We start from the raw sequence: 21,435 nt of genomic DNA, 5'->3' as shown, positions 1-21,435 counted from the left end.
TCAGTTCGAATTGAAGTACCAAAAAGCAAAAGAAAATATTGAGAATAGATCTGATGTTACTATAATGAAATTGTGTTTTGATAAATAATTAGAACAAATGTAAAAATAATTGCGCGAGTGAAAAATACAGTACACAACACTGCAGATGATGCACGCAGAAAGAAAATATTTTTGGACAAACATTGAGTTATATTCATTGCAGCTGGGCAGTCCATATATTCGGCAGTCAGCGGCTATTGCGGCTGATGCTAGAAGTCCTAGGAAAATATCTACGCTTTTCTTTCCGTTCTTTCAACGACATCGGAAAGCCATAAAACCCAGTGCCTTAGGAGAACTTCGAAACTGCGTGCAAAATTGAAAACAGCAGAAAGACACAGTTAACATCCGCTGTGGCATCGAACATGTCTGAAAGGGCTTCAAGGTCTTCACCACGCATTGGAACATTCAGGGCTCATTTAGGACTCACACTCTGCTCCGATCTATAGCGCTTGCAGGTATTCTTGTCTTTCCGGAAGAGAAAAGGGCGTGTGTCCTATTCTCCGTAGCTTCCCGTACCGAATACCGGATGTCGCATCGAAGAGACGTGCCATATAAGTGCCGATGGCACTCCCACCTCCTGTTCACTCAGGACAAGGATTTCACACCATGAGCACTCCTCTACTGCTCGCGCTCCTACTGGGAGTAGTAGCAATTTCCTACTCTGAAGAGTCGCACAGTGAGTAAATTTTCCTCGTTTCTGGTAATGCACAAATGAAAACAACTGTTCTCACGCAGGACTGTTTCTTTCTTTTCCCCTTACTGCTTATTTGAGGAGCTCAAAAATCGCCTACGACACCTTAGAGCTCGTTTGTTGCCAGCAATGCCAAAAAAAAACAAAAACAGAAAAAACACAAGCAAGCCCTGGTTCCCTATATGCGAGCTCGCAAGAAATTATAAATTTGATTTTATTTATTTTAGCCGTAGAATTTCATTGATTGCTTGTTCGCATAATACAATATAGTTTTGTTTTATAAATTGCACTACTACGCTGTGTCGAAGAAAATTATGTAGGTAAGCCCCTTTCCGCGAGGGCCCTTTTCACTTTTATAAAACTTGTATTGTCTTACCTAGCAGCACGAAAGGAAGACCGAGCCATCCACGTTGTTTATTACAGCCAAAGAACAACCGATGATCAGGGTGCGCGGAAGAAAAAAAGATAATTTCATTTTTGCGACAAGCCCTATACGTATCGACAACGCCACGCTCTAGAATGTTCCCGCGTTTTCTTGCAGACACTGCTGAACTCAGACAACAGTCACGTATCTCTTGGTCTAAAATTTTTTTGGAAAACATATTTAGGTAAACGCATTATTAGTACATTTTAGTTTCGAGTGCATAACATCAATTGTTCATTGTATAAACATTTTTAATGAATCTAAGCATTAGTACGCTCCATATGGCAGGCTATCCACACTTTTTCGCATTGTACGCGACAGAAAGCTCTCACATCAGTAATTGAAATTCGGTTTGATTAGCCAGTTACACATTTCTTATGTACACAAAGCGTCTGTGAACATTTGGAACAACCAGTGAGGTTTTGGGGGCTCCAGGAAAGTAAAAGTATATTTATTTAAAGCAATAACCAATAACTTTCCTCTACACTGAGTGGGGGCATTACAGTGCAGAACAAGTGTTGGGCACCGACTGAAATACTACGTAGCATATAGAATTAACGCTTTCATTATTGCCGGAAATTATCAAAATTAATAAACTTACCTCATACAACTATAGTTATTCGGGCCAGTTGTGGAAACATGAAAAAACAAATGTCTTGAAAGCCTTTATGACTGATAGATGCTGTACAAGTGACTGCTTATAGTACTTGTCCTCACTAAAGACCATTTCTGTCAGCAAATAAAATTTTGAAGTATGCGAGAACAGTGGTGTTCTGTGTATGATGTTTCTGACATATACTTATTTCGCATGCGTATTTCTTCTGTTCCAGAATGGCCCAGCTGGAATAACTATGGCAAGAGCGATGCAAGATGTGAAAGAGCGTTCAATCTCCAACTCGTACGTAGCGTTGCTCTGAACTTATGCTCTAACGTTGCTCTAACGTATTTGACATATCATGCACGGTGTAAAGTATACTATCATTTTCCAATTCAAAGCTATTGTTGCATAAAATGCCATGTTTTCTCTGGACATATTTTGACATTTAGTAAATTTTACACAGACCGAGAAACTTCCCTACGTTATGGTGAACAACAGAGCCATGTGGGCAAGAAATAATAAATTTCATTTTGTTTATTTTAGCCGTATAATTTCATTGATTGCTTGTTCCAATAAGACAACATTGATCGTTCCTGTTACAAGCCTTGGTAACACTTGATGATGTAGTATTTAGAGTATTTGAATATATATTTGTGCAGTTTATTCACACTCCTTCATTGAAATTTGTGCTAAATGGTAAAGCTATGTAGAGAAAATGAATAATTCTACATCCGTACCTGGATCGACACAACGACTTCAATGACATGTGTGCGTCTTTCTTCTAGCCCTTCCGAGTACGTTGCCGTTACCTCTGCAAAGGATGGCCAGTTCGTGCTGTTAATGAAGCCGACGGGGAGCCTTGCGCGGTAAGTACCCGTTATTCCAGAGCCCGTGTGCAGTTGTGCCTATTCCGCTTCTAGTACCAGTTGCACGCCTCCGCGGTGAGTCATTGGTAATTGCGTTTTACTGCTCAGTCTGAGGTCGCTGGTTCGATTCCCTGCACTATCGGTCATTTATTCATGGAGTCGGAATAAAAACTCGCTCGTACGGTTTGATTAATTTGCACGGTAAGAAACTTCTCCTGCATAAGATTATTCTGAAGTACTGTAATAGGGCGTCTCTCATAGCAATAGCGTTGCTTGGGGACGTTAAACCACATAAATTAATCTGTAACATTTGTGCATTGGCATAAACAAGCGGTGACTGACATGATTTTGTAGCGCAAAAAAAAGCTGTAAAGGAAAGATTAGCAGCGAAAGACAGAGCATCGCTGTCATCTGTGTCAGAGATGTTGTGATGTGTTATCTGACAGTCACTTTTGAATGGGGAAATCTGATGACTGAAGGAAAAGTGGCGCAGTGAAATTGCCTTTTTAATGAAAAGCAATCTTGTTTTCACACATCAAGGGTATACGTGGTCACACATTACATGGAATACATTTTATTCCCACCAGAACCTATTTATCACAAAATTGACAGCCTACGATGTTCACAGTTAATAAAATTATTTGCCCTCGTTGTGTCGCTGGGCTATTATCTTAGTGGTGGCTCAGTTATTATTGACAAGTATTTATGATTTATTTTTCTATTGTGCTGCACGCTGAGTGGGCGATCCCAGAAGTAATGGAGGTGCAGTCCTGAAAAAGGAAATTAATAAGGCATTGCTAAATGTATTTATTGTTATTTACTTCAGTACCCTAAGGACCGTGGTGGGCATTACATAGGGGGGAGTGAAGGAAGGGCGAAAGTACCTATTTGAAATTAACAAAAAAATACGTGCGCATAAAACATTCACCACACAGTAGTGAATGGAGCATCAACGTGGTTATCGCTTCTTCTAGGATATTGTACTTAAATACAAAAAAATAAATAACGGGCCGTGATAACACAGGATCGGCAGTATGATTTATATACAATGGGGCACTACATTTAAAATGAAGATACGGAAAGCAAATATTGAACACAATACTACACACATGAAAGGGTACTGGCTTCTAGATAGTTTTAAGGGACTGAATAAAAAAAAAGCCTGCTATTTAATGTTGTCAATGCTAGATGGAAATGAGTCCCATTCTTCAAGTCATGAACCTAACGGCCAGTTGATTTCTTTTTTCGTGCGTGCAAATAACAGACAAATGTTTTAACAATTGTCGACGTGTGATGAAGTGAGATCAGGTCCTAGTAGAATATGCGCAATAGCAAATTGAGAGTTACTATGGAGTAGTGAATGAAAAAATGATCTTGGCGTGGAAGCTTTCTGCACATCGGAAGCAGGTTGAGATTGAGGAATTTATTAAAAGGTAAAACCTGATGCTTCGTTCGGCATTGACTCAAGCTAGTTTGTAAGATGTGTTCGTGGAGATGCCATATAACGCTGATTGGACTTGATGGAAAATATAAAGCAAGGTGGAAGCTTGACGGTTTATCTCAAGAATGAAGCCCTGCATCGTCCCATTTACTCCTTGGCTGTTACGTATGCGTTTTTGTCACTTGTTTTCATCTTAGTTGACTATGTGCTAACTGGCAGAGCACTTATGCCTTTATGTCATACAACAGAAACATATTTTAGAGAAGACCGGATAATGGGAATCTTGTTAAACTGGCATCAGCTTTATTTTCTGCCAAAATACTTCCGCACTCTGAGATGTGTAAAACAATCAACAAAAAGTAGCCAATGCAAACAAGAAGTGCACACAGCCAATCCGCCCATAACTTTTGTGACAATATACGCGTCCTCTCCTCTGAAGGAATAGAATTTGGGAGTGAGAAGTTCTTCAAAAGTGTTTATTAAATAGGTAATAATGCATGAAATGTTTTGCACATAACTAAACTTTAAGACACTGCTGATTTAGTTGGTCTCTTACACGTCGCTAAACGTAAGGCAGAAAATAGACGATCTTAATGTAAGTGTCACCGTTATCATAGTTACGCAATGAAATAACGTTTCAGTCACTTGCATGACGTGGCTTAAGGCTCTGCTGTGATTGCAATTTTCCTCTGCAAGATTTTTTTTATTCTCTGCTTTTGACCTCGAATATTTTATTTAATAACCTGCTGTGACACATACAACTTCTCAATTTCCCTGTAAGAGATTTACAAAGAAAAGGTGCTGTGGCAGGGGACTTATAGCTACATTTACGACTTGTTCTACATCATTGGTCTGGTCATCTTTTCGCGTGGTAATTATATATGGGTGAACATTAAATCGACAAATGGGGTACAAAGCATTTTAATAAATCGTGTATGCCTCGCTGATAAATTAGGTATTCGTCAGAAGCATGAGACAGAAATTGTCACAACTTAGGTACTGCTTTCTAAAGTCGGCACAGAGGTAAACGCTATCAACATGATATTACTTACGCAATAAGCCATTAGGACGTAGCCTCCGGACCTTACGGGTTATATGTATTCGCTGCGAAATATTTTGCTCTGGAACCGAGGCTGTAATAGAGGGACCTTCTGTTCAATGTGCACCAGTATATTAGGCCACAACGCCTGTCTCGCAGTGGTGGGGTCTGCTTCACTATATCTAGCAGTGTTCAGAATAACCTGGCGCTAGCAGAAATAGGCATGAACGACCGAGGCTAGCCAACAAGGAAATATTAATTCCCAAGTGGAACATGCCATCAGTTTCTCACTGTTACAGCCATATACAGACGCCATGCCTTGTTGCACTTTGTGCAGGCTCTCTTCCGCGGGACTGGAAAGTGTCAGAACGGACGGTGCGTGGTAGGCGATTCAACATGGTCCGTCTCGCGGCCAGGCATGGAATACACCGGAAGGGGTAGGCCCGAACCAACGCCAGAGACAAGCACAGAGCCTCCGGCGTCTCAGGGTGGAAGCGAAGCCGAAGGAGCGCAGCCTGTCCCTGACGCCGCGCCTGAATACCCAGTTGCAACAGAAGCACCTGCTGAGCCCGAACCTGCCCCTGCATCTGAGGAGCAACCTGGAGTGGAGCCGGAGACGCAACCTGAAGTGGGAGCTGTGCCGGAAGGTGCGGCACCGGAAGACAATGAGGCGTCTTCTGAGTCACAGCCTGAGGCAGAGCCGGAAACTCAACCCGAACCACAGCCGGAGGCAGTGCCGGAGCCCGATGCACAGCCAGAACCAGAAGCACCGCCACAGCCCGAAGCACAGCCTGAGCCACAACCTGAAGCACAGCCAGACCCACAGCCCGAAGCAGAGCCTGAATCACAGCCTGAGGCACAGCCTGAAGCCGAACCTGAAGCACAGCCTGAAGGACAGCCAGAGCCACAGCCAGAGCCACAGCCTGAAGCACAGCCGGAAGCACAGCCGGAAGCAGAACCTCAGCCAGAGCCGCAGCCTGAAGGCTCTGTCGGAGCACAGCCCGAACAGCCAGAGGCGCAACCGGCTGAAGCACCAGAAATTCCCTCAGTTGGACAACCAGAATCGGTGCCAGAAGGCGAACAAGGCGGCGCGTCCCAGCCCGAGCCGCAACCAGGCGGCTATGCTGAAAATGAGGTGCCTCAGTAAAGAAAGTGTTGCTTACATAGTATTTTGTGTTTACTCTTTCCTGGGTAGCTATATCGTAAATGTGGTCCAGTTGTTTCTGTTTGATTTTTCCCATTAGCGCGACGTAATTGGTTACAAATGTTCGAGCCACGCCCGCCTTGCTTGATTGTCCCGTGAAGTCCGGAAAACAACCCATCTCAAAACAAGATGCACACACAGCTTGTGCCTGAATAAGCCGAACAAATAGAAATAAATTATTTCGAATGTGCACTCTGCCATCAGTAGTCCTCCGTTTGTGGTATAAAAATTGGCTGCGGTTCAACTCAGTTATGCCTGGGTGTGCGTTATTGTTTAGCTTGGTGTTTCACTCCGTCGTTGATCCGCGGCCCTGGCACAAGATGCCGAACTAGACGACGAACCATCGTCATCTGAATGCACTCGCCTCGCCGCTTCGTACTTACGACGCGTCTCGAGGCGTGCGGCTCGTTCTTCCCTCCGTCTCCTCGGCTCGCTGCCTCCTCTTGGATTCGTACCGACGACGAAGCCTCGCTTCTTTCAGTCTCTCCGACTCACTTTCCATATCTGCCAACGAATCCCACCGAGCCGCCTCTTATATATATACGATGCAACTCCGGCGGTTGCTAGGCCACGGCTCAGCTCGCGGTGCGGCCACCGACCACAGCCAAACGGCGAGAATGCGGCCAATGTAGCTCTCGCTACGAAAGTTTTCGGGCAACGCTCACTTAAACTGTCTGTAACGAAACCCTAAAACTGAATATATTTTGGTGGGATAGACTTGGACTGCCCCACTTCGAAAGGAATGAAGATGCCAGCCCGCCGATGGTTCTGCGGGAGGCTCCTCGGAGCCACCTGGTGGATTGTTTGCGTATCGTAAAAATGAAGTTGAGAACGAAACGTCAAGCAACATGTATGTTTTTTTTTTAGTAGAACACCCCACACCCTTATCTGACCAATGCGCACGCGTACTGAAAATACAAAAAACCGTGTTTGCTCACCTCTTTGCGTTCCTACGATTGCTCGGTTGATTGCAGTAGGTACAATTTTCCTCAATAAAAAGTGCACCCTGAAAGCCAAGGCTTTCAGGGTGCATTCAAGTAAAAGCAACGCCGACCACAGCTGATGTTAAAGCTGATAAGCTGTTTTAAGTTTCTTCCATCTTGCGGTCGCTGAACGACATAGATGGGATGCCGAACACACGCATATATAGCTTGGCTTTAAAAATCTGAATACGGGCGTTTATTTCGAAATGTATTCAAACTGCATTTACATTGAAGAAATAAAAGGTGTTGCGTTCATTCGCACGAAAGTTCTTATTTATAAGATTCATCTGTCGAAAATAAACTTGCTGTTGGCCCCTCTGACAAAAAATATTAAGAAACCGTTGATAATAATGATGTTTCTTATTCAGCTGAATGGTCCGTAGATCGCTAAGTAATCGCTAGCACGCCAGTTGAGGATGATTGAAAACGTTCCCCTTCGCGACGTAGAACACGCACTGTCTCCTCCAGTCTAGTTGGTCCGGCTGTTGTGCACCCCTTTTGGCAGTAGAATGTCTTCGAATCTTCCCGGTACGTAGACCAAGTCACATTACCAAATATGTTCCTCTAAAGATACGTTTTGGAGGCGATGCCCAATGCTGCGATCGTCGAAAGTCCACCGCGAGCAAAGCAAGGGACCCGCCGTGGTTGCTTAGTCGCTACAGTGTAGCGCTGCGAAATACGAGGTCGCGCGATCAAATCGTGTCCGCGTTTGGTCACACTTCGATGGGGGCGAAATGCATAAACGCCCGTGTACCGCGCATTGGGTCCGCGTCAAAGAACCTCAGGCGTTAGAAATTAATCCGGAGTCCCCCACTACGGTGTGCACCATAATCAGATCATGGTTTTGGCACATAAAACCCCACAATTTAATTTTCATTTTAAGCTACGCAAATGGAAACGGACCAGTCAGAGACGCCGGCACCACTAGGTTACTTCCGCGTTTCCCGTGTTACGCCATAGTTACTTAGCATTGCTTCAGCCACTCAGAGAAACCGGCGCAGCCCTCCTCTCCTGGTTATCCGTCTTCGCTCCGTTAGGTCGGCCCCACTCTGCGCACACTTCGACTCTACTACGCTGTTGATATAAGCAAAAGGTATCAGAGCAGGAATTGCTATTTGCTTTAATACGAAACAAATGGGATCACCTGTAAAAAAGGAGAGCTTTTCATGGCGCTGTTCAGAAAACGGTGGTGGGTTCTCGCCCACGCTTGCATCATCTGGGACAAAAATTCAATGAGAGCCGATTGGAATAAATTCAAAAGGGAATAAGGTTTACAGTAGGGTGCCCCTGCTCTATGTAAGCGCCCCACACATGTTTTTATAATAGATATTTAAAAGTCACATGCTGCATACAGCACAAATCGGCCTCTTCAGGAGCCTAACTTTCATAATCTCACATTATTTGCTTGACAAGTCAGAATGCCCGGCTAGGTAATTAAAAAATATTGCTGATAAGCATTCCATATTTAAGGTGAGTCATAGTGAAGTGGTGTATAGTTTGCGAAACTATTAGGACTCGCACAATATTCAAGATTTCCTTACTCAAAAGCACTACGACATAAATAGACGTTCCCCTTAACAGCTTCCCTAAAGGCCTGATCTAAAACTTTAGAACGCTCCGTAACTAGAACGTGAGCATATTTTTGGCAGAGTTAGGTAAGAAAATTCAATTATGGGGTTTTACGTGCCAAAACCACGATCTGATTATGAGGCACACTGTAGTGGGGGACTCCGGAAATTTGGACCACCTGGGGTTCTTTAACCTGCGCCTAAGTCTAAGTACACGGGTGTTTTCGCATTTCGCCCCCATCTAAATGCGGCCGCCGTGGCCGCGATTTGATCCCGCGACCTCGTGCTCAGCAGCCCAACACAGCAGACTTAGGTAAGGGATACTGGAAAGTTGCATTAGCCTTAAGGTTAATGCTAAGCAGACATGGCGTCACTACTGCTTGAATTCTTTTTTCAATGTTCACGGTGCGTTAAAGTGGATAAATACAACATTTAATAAGTGTCTCTTATGAGTTGGTATATATAACCCGCCGCGGTGGCTCAGTCAGCTAAGGCGTTGCGCTGCTGAGCACGAGGTCGCGGTATCGTATCCCGGCCGCGGCGGCTGCATTTCGATGGGGAGAAATGCAAAACCGCCCGTGTGCTTGCGTTGTAGTGCACGCTAAAGAACCCCAGGTGATCAAAATTAATCCGTAGCCCTCCACTACGGCGGGCCTCATAATCAGAACTTTTTTTGGCCCGTAAAACCCCAGAAAGAACAGAATGAGTTGGTATAATATGCCATGCCAGGCAACTGAGTAAGCAAACAAAAGAAGGGCGTTATCGAAAAATAGCGTTCTTTGAATTAAAGTCCCTATATAAGAAAAGTACCGCCATCCTTTGATAAACGCCGCTTCTCTCTCTCCTGTATCTCCGATTGGACGATGATAGCGCGCGCTTTTCATTTCTTTATATTCTCTTTTTTTCCGCCTCAGAGCCATGTTGAAAGTCCTCTGCGCAGCCGCAGTCGCCGGCGGCGGCGGCGGCGCGCGCCCGGCCTGAAAGCTTCAACGTGGACTTTCTAGGTGCGCCACCGTCGATTTGGCTTTCGCAAGCAAAAAGTAAAGAAAAAAGCAAGCGCTTTAGGAGAGGAGGCGGCGGAGCAAAGAGTAGATGGCGGTACTTTTCTTATATAGGGACTGTTGCAGCGAGACCCTTATCGGCGATCACAGTGGCTGAGAGTGAAGTGGCGCATGCTCTGCAGCTTTGCAGACACAGCACCGCATGACGTCACTTAATGCGATAAAACATTCCTCCCACCTATTCATCAGTGCCAAAACGGAACGCTGAATAACGCAGCTGAGAGGTGCGTCTCAAAGCCAGTGGTTCGGACGGGGGAGACGGACGCTGTAGACTTGAAAGCTTCGGTAGGACAGGCACCAGGCTGGATAATCTGCTAGGTCAAATGACGCGCTCGCCCGGCCGGCTGAAGTCATAGGTGTTGGATCCCAAGCCTTTCACACGTGGTCCCCATGGCGCCCATGCATTATTCCGTCTAACGTATGCACCTCGTGCATGACTTGACCCTCACGAGCCGCCAATCACTTAGGACCTGGGCGAAAGTTCCTTGCGTAGACAAAGTCACCCAGCTGAAACCTCTGTTGCGGCAGCTGCCGCGGGCATTCCACGTGCGTGCCGTCAGGGTGATGTCTTGCAAGGCTGGACAGCAGGTCCTTGCCTAGCGTAAGCTCTGCTCGTGCCTTGCCTGCCTCTGAGTGAGGCGTGGAATGTTGTTTGAACCAGAAAATCCGCGCCATTCCACTCTATGAAGATCGATGACCAGCGAAGCTGTGTATGCGGTGATTGACCGTTGCTCTGGTGAAATTTTCCAAGTTTGGGGGATCGGGGCCACATGGACGATTCGAATTTATTTTCGCCTTGCGGTCCTGTCAGGCAGCACGCTTACGTTTGACGTGCGCGGCCCGTTCATTAGACAGGTTTGGTTTCACGTACGTAGAAGCATAAGACAAGGCAAGATGTATGCATTGAAAGATAAGCAGGGTAATATTATCAGCAATTTTGATGGCATAGTAAAAGCAGTGGAAGAATTCTATACTGACATGTAAGGTACCCCGAGCAGTCAAGCTACTTTTATTCGAAGTAGTGATGAGCAGGATACAGTGTTTCCTTCTATAACTAGCGATGAAGTTAAAAAGGACGTTGCAAGACATAACCAGGGGAAAAGCTGCTGGAGAAGATGGAATAACAGTCGATTTAATCAAACATAAAGGAGATATCATGCTTGAAAATCTTGCGGCCCTATATACGCAATGCCACACGACTTCAAGTGTACCATAGAGCTAGCAAAAACACCAACATTATACTGATCCATAAGAAGGGAGACGTTAAATAATTAAAGAATTACAGACCCATGAGCTCGCTTTCAGTTTTGTATAAAATATTCACCAAGGTAACTTTCAAATAGAATCAGGGAAACACTTGACTTCAGCTCACCAAGAGAACAGGCTGGCTTCAGGAAGGGGTATTCAACGATGGGTCATATCCATTTCATCAATCAGGCAATCGAGAAATCTGCAGAGTTCAATCAACATTTCTATATGGCTTTCATCGAATATTAAAAGGCATTTGATTCAGTAGAGGTACTGGAAGTCATAGAGGCATTGCGTAATCAAGGAGTACAGGAGGCATACGTGAATATATTGGCACATATCTACAACGATTCCACAGCTACCTTGGTTCTCCACAAGAAAAGTAAAAAGTTGCCTATGAAAAAAAGGCGCAGGCAAGGAGACACAATCTCTCCAATACTATTCACTTCATACTTAGAAGTATTCAAGCTCTTAGACTAGGAAGGCTTAGGAGTGAGGATTAACAGGGAATATATCAGCAACCTTCGGTTTGCAGATGACATTGTCCTATTCAGCAACAATGGAGACGAATTACAGCAAATGATTGAGGACCTTAATCGAGAAAGTGTAAAAATAGGGTGGAAGATGAATATGCAGAAGACAAAGATAATTTTCAATAGCCTGGCAAGGGAACAAGAATTCAGGATCGCCAGTCAGCCTGTAATGTCTGTAAAGGAGTACGTTTATCTATATCAGTTACCCACAGGGGACCCTGATGATGAGAAAGAAATTAACAGAAGAATAAAATTGGGTTGGAGTGCATACGGCAGACATTGCCAAATCCTGACTGGGAGCTTACCACTGTCATTGAAAAGAAAAGTATACAATCATTGCATTCTACCGGTGCTAACATATGGGGCAGAAACTTGGAGGTTAACAAATAAGTTCGAGAACAAGTTAAGTACCGCAAAGAGAGCGATGGAACAAAAAAATGTTAGGCCTAAAGTTAAGAGAAAGGAAGAGAGCGGTGTGGATCAGAGAGCAAACAGACATAGCCAATATTCCTAATTGACATTGACAGGAAAAAATGGAGCTGGGCAGCCATGTAATGCGTAGGATGGATAACCGGTGAACCATTAGAGTTGCAGAATGGATATCAAGCGAAGGGAAGCGCAATCGGGGACGGCAGAAATTCGCAGACGCGAGTTGGAATCGGCTAGCGCAAGACAGGGGTAATTGGAGATCGCAGTGGACCTAAATATAGGCTGATGATGATGATGATGACGACGTCGAAACGCTACGTAACTGAGGATATTTTGGGATCGAAATGTGCATGCGCAGAACGTAGGGAGCCCCGTCACGTCTCACGTACGCACACTAAATTTGCGCCTTTGCGTTGCGCGCCCCACGTACATGACCGGCTATGCGAGCTGCTCACGCCATATCTCGAAAGATACGAAAGGAGTTTCAAGATTGCATCCCACCGTTCCGACGGTGCTTGTAGTTAGTCACCGTAGGGTTGTGCCGCGTGTTTGCGCTTTTCGAATTCCACGAGAGCACAGATAATAATGATGGTCACAAACAAAGCTGGGAGGCATTTTGCAGGTTAGGACCGAGGCAGAGAACGCCGCACAAGGTAGCATGGACGCGTTGTTTGCGAGGTGCGAGAATGGCGCAATGGCTCCGATTTCGGCTCGTCTTGAACGAACTTGGCTGAAAAAGCATTCATGTCTGCCAGCAGAGGGCGCAAGTTGACATGCGGAAACAACGATCTATGCGTTGTCAAGGCCTCCTACAACAGACTGTTGCGTACGGGAAACTATAAGTGTCCCAGGCATGTGGGCGTAGCGCACGTAGAACTCTCACGTTTGCGTGCACAAAGCTCCTGCGTACGTGAAACCTAAAACTCTCTATTATGGGTGATCTTCCGTCGCCGCGGCGCCCATTCCATTTTCTGTTCCCGCCGTCGTTCTTGGTAGGCACGCTGTTCTTTTGCAGACCGCACAACATGCGGCCTACCCATTTCACAGTCAGAATGGAACTAAGAAATGGAGCCTACGAAGAGCATGACGTCAGGACACAGAAGACACTTCGATTGGTCGGCACTATAGTTTGAATACGCGGTCTGGCGGGTCGGCCCGGTATTGCTTCGCTGTAAAAAAACAGACACTGTAACGCTAGGGTGCCCTGGTTTTGCTTTCTTTGTGCACATTTCAGCATACCAGCCATGCGTTCCGCTCTGCCATTACTTGACGGGTGATAAGGGGCAGTATACATGGTACTGGATGCCGTATAGTTTGGGGAGCGACTGCATTTCTTGGCTCTTAAATGCTGCGCCATTATCGGACGCTATTAGGTCCAGCAGTCCGTAAGCTGCAAACACCTTACGTAGCCGTTCGACTATGGCAGACGAGTGCGCTGACGTCATTATTTCTACGTCGGCCAAGTTCTAGCAAGTCAACGACGACCAGGAAACAGCACCATGAATAGCTCGGCACAATCTAGATGAATTCGGCTCCACGGCTGTTACGGTTTTGTCCAGAAACGAGTAGGCTCACTTTGCTTGCTATCTTGACCCGCCGTACAGTGCCACACGAGTTCTTCAACCTGTGCGTCCACTTTAAGCCATCAAACGTAGGGCCTTGCTTTAGGCTTCATTACCGTTACTGCCCTCTGATTTGCGTGCATCAAGACGAGTAGACGCTTTTGCAACGCCATAGGAACTACCACGCAGTTTTGCCGTGGTAGTTCTTTTATAGGTATCAAGGCGAGGAGATGTTTCCGCAACGCCACAGCAAACTATACCACGCGGTCTCCCAGTGGTATCCCTTTAATGTTTGCGTTAACACACACGTTGAAGATGTGCACGTGGTCAAAATTAATCCACACTACCCCTTAAAGTATAACTCGGTTTGATATCATGGTTTCAGCATGTATAACCACAGAATTTAATTTTCATAGCACTTACGTAACACGCAAACTTTTGAAAGCAAGATTTAGCTAGAAAGCTTGCAACTGAATCCGTCAAGACGCAGAAATATTTCTGTCGGTTGGAAGTGAGCCAATTTTAACTGGATTTGTTTCATGTGTAATAAACTACCGATAGGAATTTTACAAAGTAAGTTTAGACGAGGACATTCTCAAAGCCACGTCAATAACGTAATACTTTCACGGAAACTATACATATCTCTACATTTGTGCACTTTAGAAGTTCTACTAGATATGGTGTACATGATGTCGAGATGTTGTAATATATTGTCCAATGGCTATAGGTTATGTAATTATTATATGTGCTGAAAGAGTCAGAGCCTCTTAAATTTTTTCGCTTGGGTTGCCACGCGGCATGCGGGTCCACTTCCTACATATACTACAAGACTTATCAAATGCGTTGTCAATTAATCCATCTTTCATAGCCTACAGCTTGATCACTGCTCAATTTCGCACCTTGAAGTACACTTTTGCGAATTTTATTTGTCCCAGGGCATGCCCAAAATAGATGGCCAGCATATGCTGCAGATGCAGGAACGGAGCACATCGGACACTACTTCGTATGGTTGTACCCAATCTCAAGTGGTGGCTGGTGAAAGCGTCACCCCGACCCGAAGTCCCGGGAGAGATCCTTCCTCCACTGGAGAAAGATTGTGGGAGGGGGGGGGGGGGGCGCAGACACTCGGAGGGATGAGGGCACGCGTGTCTCACCTTTTAATAGATTTCGGGCAAAGACAACAGAGCGGAGGTCAAACGGAATGGAAAGAGGAGGAGTTACGGGTGTCTAGACAGAGAGTGATTGTGATCGCAATAGTTGTGTCATTGCTGTGGTCACGACCATGTGACTGCAATCACTGGACAAAATCATGGATATCCGGGACATCAAAGATGTGCGATGTAATGACAGCAAGGTTTACACTTGTAGAATTGTGACTTTTGTGTATCTGCTCACAAATACACACAACGTTTTTGTTACTTGTTGGAGATGCTTAACTGAACCGAGGCTGTCAGTGTACACGTGGGTTTCGTTGATCTCAAGTGCGTTGATAAGGGTTTTTGTCGCATCGTGTATAGTCTTCAGCTCAAATAATAAGGGGTCTGAAAAGTCCTTTGCATATCTGTGGGGGGCTAACATTTCAGGAAATGTTGGACTTGAGAAGGCTATTTGACAACATTTATAATGTATTCAATTTACGGCATTCCTTCTAAAATTTGTTAGGCCGTAAAGAAATGCGTATGTAAGCAATGCGCTATGCAATACAAATATAGACGAGAAGAGAACGAGGACAAGAGTGCCCATCCTTGTGCTCTTCTCGTCCATGTTTGTAATGTGTGGCACCTTGAGTATATACGACCGACTAGCCCAACAGCATGCACTATTGAGTCGTCATTGTACGCGTTCTTGCAGCACTGCGTTGAATTTCGCTTATTCTAATACACGCCATAGGTACATTGAAGTTCATCTCAGCATTTATCTAATGCGACCGTTACTGCGCTTTTGGTGTATTGCAGGTAAATAAGATTCGGACAACACTACAACTTCATCTTCAAACGAATGTGCCTCATTTCGATTGTTGTGTGGGCGGCCAGCGACTGAACGACACTTATATAATTACTGCTGTAAAATATTTTAGCCCAGTTTACGGGCACGGTAACCTTCAACTGCAACATGCGTATATTAAACTTTATACTGATGGTATACCACCTGGCAACCCAAGCGAAAAATATAAACCCATAGCTGCGTCACCTGGGCGAATTGTTTGCGCGGAAGAATAATTTATAGCAAGAAAATATAAAGAAATAAGGAAGAAAGAAAAGAAGAGAAACGCAATCAGGAACAACTGGTCATGTCCCACCAGACACTCCGCGGTAAAAGCGCAGCAGTCGTTCATTCTCTCTGAAACGCCAATCCCAACAACATGTTTTCACGGTTGCTTGCCGCAGCCTGCAACATACGTTTAAGTAACGCGATAGCTTAGCACCAGGTCGCTGCACTTTAATTTTAGTACTGAAGGGCAGGAAGCGTACAGGCAATCAGTGACGGTTTCATTCGCGGTCACGTAATTCTGAGTAATTGAGCGAGGTAGAGGGCGAAGGCACGAGACATCAACCACGTAGAGCCCAATCTTCTTGTCGTTGACTCAGGATCGCGGGGTCGCTGCCTCGGCAGTACTCGACGCGCTATGCCGCGCTCCAATAAAACACAAGAGGGCATGAGTGACATATCCTTACGGCACGTATACGTTTCCATTTGATCATGCTTTGTTCCTTTCGCATGCAGCCTGCAAGAGGCAAATTTTTCGTCACTCTCCGTCCTTCACTCGCAGAGCCCTGTAGTGGAAACGTAGCGCTCTGACAGGTAATCAATGTAAGTCACTTGAGCCAACCGCCACAACCACTAAAGCAACTTGATGACTACCTCACAGGCAGCAGCCACGATTCAACAAGGGAAGCTTCATGTACAGAAGTGCCACCAATCATATATCTGACGTATTGGTCCTAAACGCGCTTTCAAATACCATGTGTCCCAGCTAACGTTAACCATGCTGTTCAATGCGAGAAAAAAGAAAAATATTGCAAAAATAGGGCGCAAGATACAATTATAGAACCTATGGTGATTGGTCGCCAAGGGTCTGACGACCGAACAAATTAGGTCTTAAAAAGTATTTTGCACCGTGTATTTTAAATCTTTTTTTTTCGTTGAAGAACTTGAATAACGTTATCTGGGACACCCTATTCAACGGCACATGAAGAAGTCATACTCAAACTAATTCTCGGTGTAACAATTTATGCTTCATATTGTTACAGCGTCCCAACGCAAATTGATAAAGAGTACATTTGCTGATAAATAAATAAATACTGGGGTTTCATGTGTCAAAGCCTAGCTTTGATTATGAGACACGCCATAGTCGGGAATTAGGCATAATTCTACGGACTACCACCCGGCGTTCTTTATAAAGCACCCAATGCACGGTACAGGGTTGTTTTAGCATTCCGCCCCAAACCAAACGTTTAAATTTGCAGGGCTCAATTCTCGCTGATCGTGGACGCGCATAATATGATGTGTCAATGCGTTAGCCCACGTTCACACCGAATACTTCTTGGTACAGCATCCAATAGAACGATACGCACCCTGAAGCTGGCAGCGATACTCGGCTCTGTAAGCTGAGGTGTATGGGAAAGAAAATATTGAATCGCTAGTAGCTAAATGACAACTGGGAGCAGGCCTGTCGTGAATTATTATAATATATTGATTTAAATTAACCGTATCACACAATTCCGAACAATGACCACCTACAATGCCAATTAATTTACACCCTTGAAAGTGAATAAGGGTGTAAAATGACGGGTAACTTACTTTCATAGAATCAAAAATGGTGTACGAGTGAGTGTCGTAGACAGAGCTACAGGCTTATTCACTTTATATATTGTAAGTTATGTTGCAGAGCTCGCAGTTTGTCTCTTCTCACATATTAGTATTGTGAAAAAGATAGTTTCAAAATTCAGTGGTAGCAAGAAAAAGCAGGCAGCTGAATTTTTCGGAAACGTCTAAGGTGCTTTTTTCAATGTTAATGTGCAATAAGCCACTATGTAGTACATTTTACTAAACTTATACGATGCACCAAAGGCTGAAAACGGCAGAAAGCGCTTGCACCTCAAATGGAATCGTACAGTTTAGACTCGGCAGAATCAAAATACGCAACATCCATGTCGACTTCAACAAATATCAATAACGCAACAGAATAAACGGTGAGGGTACAGTGCTCAGTGATTCAAATCAGATAATCGAACTTAGCGGCGGCCAGCCCTTTCCGCACCACCGTTAAGCGCTGCGTGATGGCTGTGGGGCAAGATGCAATTGCCATGTGCAAGGAAAGCTCTCGCTTTCATCGTATAACGTAATGTACCAGTCAAAAGTGCTGGCAGCCATGCGCTCCGACTGCCGTAGTTGAATCACTTAGCACTTTACAAGAAGCCATTGAGAGCTAACGCAATAGCCTTTGTTTCTTCATTCCAACAGTTGGTATCAGAGAAAAGAAAACACGACTTAGATCATGTGAACAGAAGGGCGTCACTGCTGGCAGCCTCAGTGCAATCGATAAACATATTTTTATGCGGAAACCGTTCGGAAATAATAATTGAATCATTTATTGGACTGCTCCGATGCGAAAAGTTCTTCCTGTGAGATGCAGTAAAATAGGCATGCGGGTGCCAAATGCGACTTTTGTGCGAATAGCGATGTGAAAAAGTATTTCCAATGCAGATGGTTGACCCCATTACTACAAAAGCTGTCTTTATAATGTGACAGTCAAAGGTTGACATTTGATCACGACGCAGTGAGTTCAGGAGTAAATAACAGGTCAGGTCACACGTCTGATTAAGAGCTCACGCGGCTAGACCCACTTTAGCAAAATCAAACGTCTACGCTGCTGAAACAGATTGTTTTGTACCGTTTTTGTGCGCCACAAAGCTGTCATTTACAAAGCATAGATCGGACAACTCAGTAGAAAATTGGCATTGTCGATAGGAGCAACAAAACATTTATCGGCGGTAATGTCGCAGAATCTAGGGTGGGTAACACTCAGGGCTTGCAATATTTCGAAGGGATCAGCCGCGGCAGCGCTGGCTCGCCATTCTATCTAATCTCTAATTTGAAATTACCTGCGAGGGTCCAATTTCGCAATCTATCATCGTCAAACCTTACTTCAGGCTCCTTTGACTGTCTATATATCTATCCAGCCATCTATCTATCCAGCTATATATATATCCATCTATCTACCCAACTATCTATCTATCTGTCTTGTCAATCAGACCTAGTTAACCAAGTAGTCTCCTAACTTGGGCCACCAGGTAGCTTGGGCCACCATTTAGAAAATGCTCGAGGTCGTGGTGTCTTCGCGGTCGTTGAATCGTCGTCGTTCCTGCTTCGTCATCGGGCTCTCGTAATGCCGTCATAGTCACACCCCCATCATCATACAGTTGTCATCTCATTGGTCGTCACCATCGTTGTCACGGTGTCGTCATACATCATTATTATTTCATGAACATCCTCCCTTTGTTATCATGCCGGGCTCGGCCTAACGCCTTCGTAGTTCTGTCGAAATCATACTATATCATCATTCAATCGTCAATATGCATGCTGTCGTTGTGATATCATTGACGTCATGAGGCTGTCGTCATGCCGTCGTCGTGATAGTGTCATAGTCGTTTGATCATTGTAATTCCAGATCTACATTCGTAATACCTCCGCCATTGTAACACAATCGTCATCATACAGTCGTCCTCACGCAATCGCGGTCTTACTCTCATTTTTATCCCATTGTCTTTAAGACGTCGTCATCGCGTTTTCGTAGTACTACCATCGTCATCATGTCAGAATTATCAGCCAATTGACTTCATGTCATCGCCGTCATACCCTTTATCGTTCTAGCGACACCATTCTTTCTTTGTCGTTCTCTCCTCGTACCAGCGCCGCCATTATAAAGACGTCGCCATGCGGTCAGGGTCATTGCTGGTGAGCCAATTTCATCGCAATGTGCGCCCATCTCATAGAGAGTGTATCTTGTATATAGCCGGGAAAAAGAAATGAAATTTGAGAATGATCAATGCATAATCCAAACAAAGGTATCTTTAGCAATATGGGGTGTCGCTGCATTATGTAAATTTTAATTGCAGGACCGTTGATGGTCACCATGAGATGGTTTCTGCCAGAACTTTTTACTACGAATTTAGGCTTCTAATGCTGGTATGCTGAATGCAGACGGTATTTACAAATGCGCTTTCTGAGCCACCGGTGTGCTGCGCTATATGTTCATCTTTAACGCAGTTACAAATAACCTCCTCTATTCGTAAAAAAAAAACTGTTTCCAGAAGAAAAAAAGAAGATATGAGAATAACAGCGTAGATGTCTGACGGACATGCGTACCAGGGCTGTTATTTTCTACATGGCCTAGCAAGGTACTTTATGTCAATGTCACTCAGGCTGATGGAAGGCTGGCTGACACGACCCTCTCCTGTCAGCCTCTTCCCTTGCTTTCCGGTCGTTTAAACAAGGAAGTATGATTAATGCAATATAGAGCCTGAAATAAAAATGAACGGCACTGCCATACCTGTACAGCATTTTTAGGCAACAGAGCCATATTGCACGCAGGCCATTCACAGTTTCTGACATTGGAATTAGAGTATGCGATATGAATAAACGGTTTGCGCTGGAAAGGGATAGTTAAAGTTGCCGGGAACGTATTTCGTCTGGCGGTGTAGTAGAACAGGCTTATCTCAAGAGGCGACTGTTGTAACAAATAAGGAAACCTTATTTGGGTGACAGTGATTTACTTGTAGGTGACGTTGCGGTGCGCAGCAGCGATCAGGCACTAAATGCCTTCGATATAGTTCGTCGAAACACCTGAGCTCATTGCACTTCATCACAACAGCACTTCCTGTAAAAACCGCTATGATAGTCATAAAGTCGTCGACACATTTGCCGCCAAAAAAGAACTTACGAGGAACTTTCATTTATTAAGTATGCTTAATTTTTGCTTATGGAGTGCCCAGGAACCTCAAAGACGCTGATTTGAGCCGATCACTGGTGCACGCAGCCTCTCGGCACTCCTGACCGCCCGGGACGACAAATCGAAAAAGAACCTGATTCATATACCAGACCACTAATCAAGCGATCACTTATGTGTTGCATAAAAGGATGTGATTTTGTACTTTGCAACATATAGTGGTATACATTGCTTGAAAGTTACATGAAAAAAATAAGCACTGCGGCGGAACTAATCTCACAATGACTGCCAACGGTGTTATGCCTTTAGCGTTGAATAAATGCAGCGACGCAACGTATTGGCACCTTCGCAACAATTTATGTATGAGGCTTGCACTTCAGCGGGATTCGCGTTCCCTGAGAACTTTTGGCGCCATCTAGCTTTCGCTCCCGATGTGCCGCGCCATCTAGTGCAACTGCCACGCATTCCACACATGGAATGCGATGCTAGAACCATGGCACGCCGGTGCCTTCGAACGCTGAGAATTGTTCCCTCACTTGCTGTACACTAAGTGGCACATACTCAGTAACTTAAGTGGGCCAAAGATTCATTGAAGGGCGCCGCATACCCAGCGCATTTGTGCCGCAGCCTCTTAAGGCGTCCAGGTTGCTGTCCATGAAGAACCCTTGTGATATAGGTGCGATTCCACTCAGCATCGGCGAAGTTTAAGAAATCTATTTTGTCATTCTCGAACGGCCCATTTCCAGTGGTATATAGCAATCTTATCAAGTTGGCATCAAAGACGTTCATTGAAGACGAGC

At 44.8% G+C, this 21,435-nt stretch overlaps 1 protein-coding gene across 1 annotated transcript; it reads left to right on the top strand.

The window, feature by feature from the left end:
* The first annotated feature begins 569 nt into the window (after positions 1-569).
* LOC119445694 (proteoglycan 4-like) lies at positions 570-6,267 on the top strand. The gene is made up of 4 exons (XM_037709974.2): positions 570-715; positions 1,985-2,052; positions 2,538-2,618; positions 5,436-6,267. Exons 1-4 carry the CDS (start codon positions 601-603, stop codon positions 6,243-6,245), a joined length of 1,074 nt encoding a protein of 357 aa, XP_037565902.1. The 5' UTR covers positions 570-600; the 3' UTR covers positions 6,246-6,267.
* The last annotated feature ends 15,168 nt before the right edge of the window (positions 6,268-21,435 follow it).

This window comes from Dermacentor silvarum, chromosome 3 (genome assembly GCF_013339745.2).
Source record: "Dermacentor silvarum isolate Dsil-2018 chromosome 3, BIME_Dsil_1.4, whole genome shotgun sequence".
NCBI classification, from domain to species: Eukaryota; Metazoa; Arthropoda; class Arachnida; order Ixodida; family Ixodidae; genus Dermacentor; species Dermacentor silvarum.
Note: the sequence above shows the minus strand (reverse complement) of the source record. Positions and strands in the feature narration are given on the sequence as shown.

Bases quoted from the DNA above. Each gene is read 5' to 3' on its own strand.
- LOC119445694 (XM_037709974.2), top strand. From the start codon at position 601: ATGGCACTCCCACCTCCTGTTCACTCAGGACAAGGATTTCACACCATG. The intron at 716-1,984 runs GTGAGTAAATTT...CTTCTGTTCCAG, and splicing joins CTACTCTGAAGAGTCGCACA to AATGGCCCAGCTGGAATAAC. The intron at 2,619-5,435 runs GTAAGTACCCGT...CACTTTGTGCAG, and splicing joins CCGACGGGGAGCCTTGCGCG to GCTCTCTTCCGCGGGACTGG.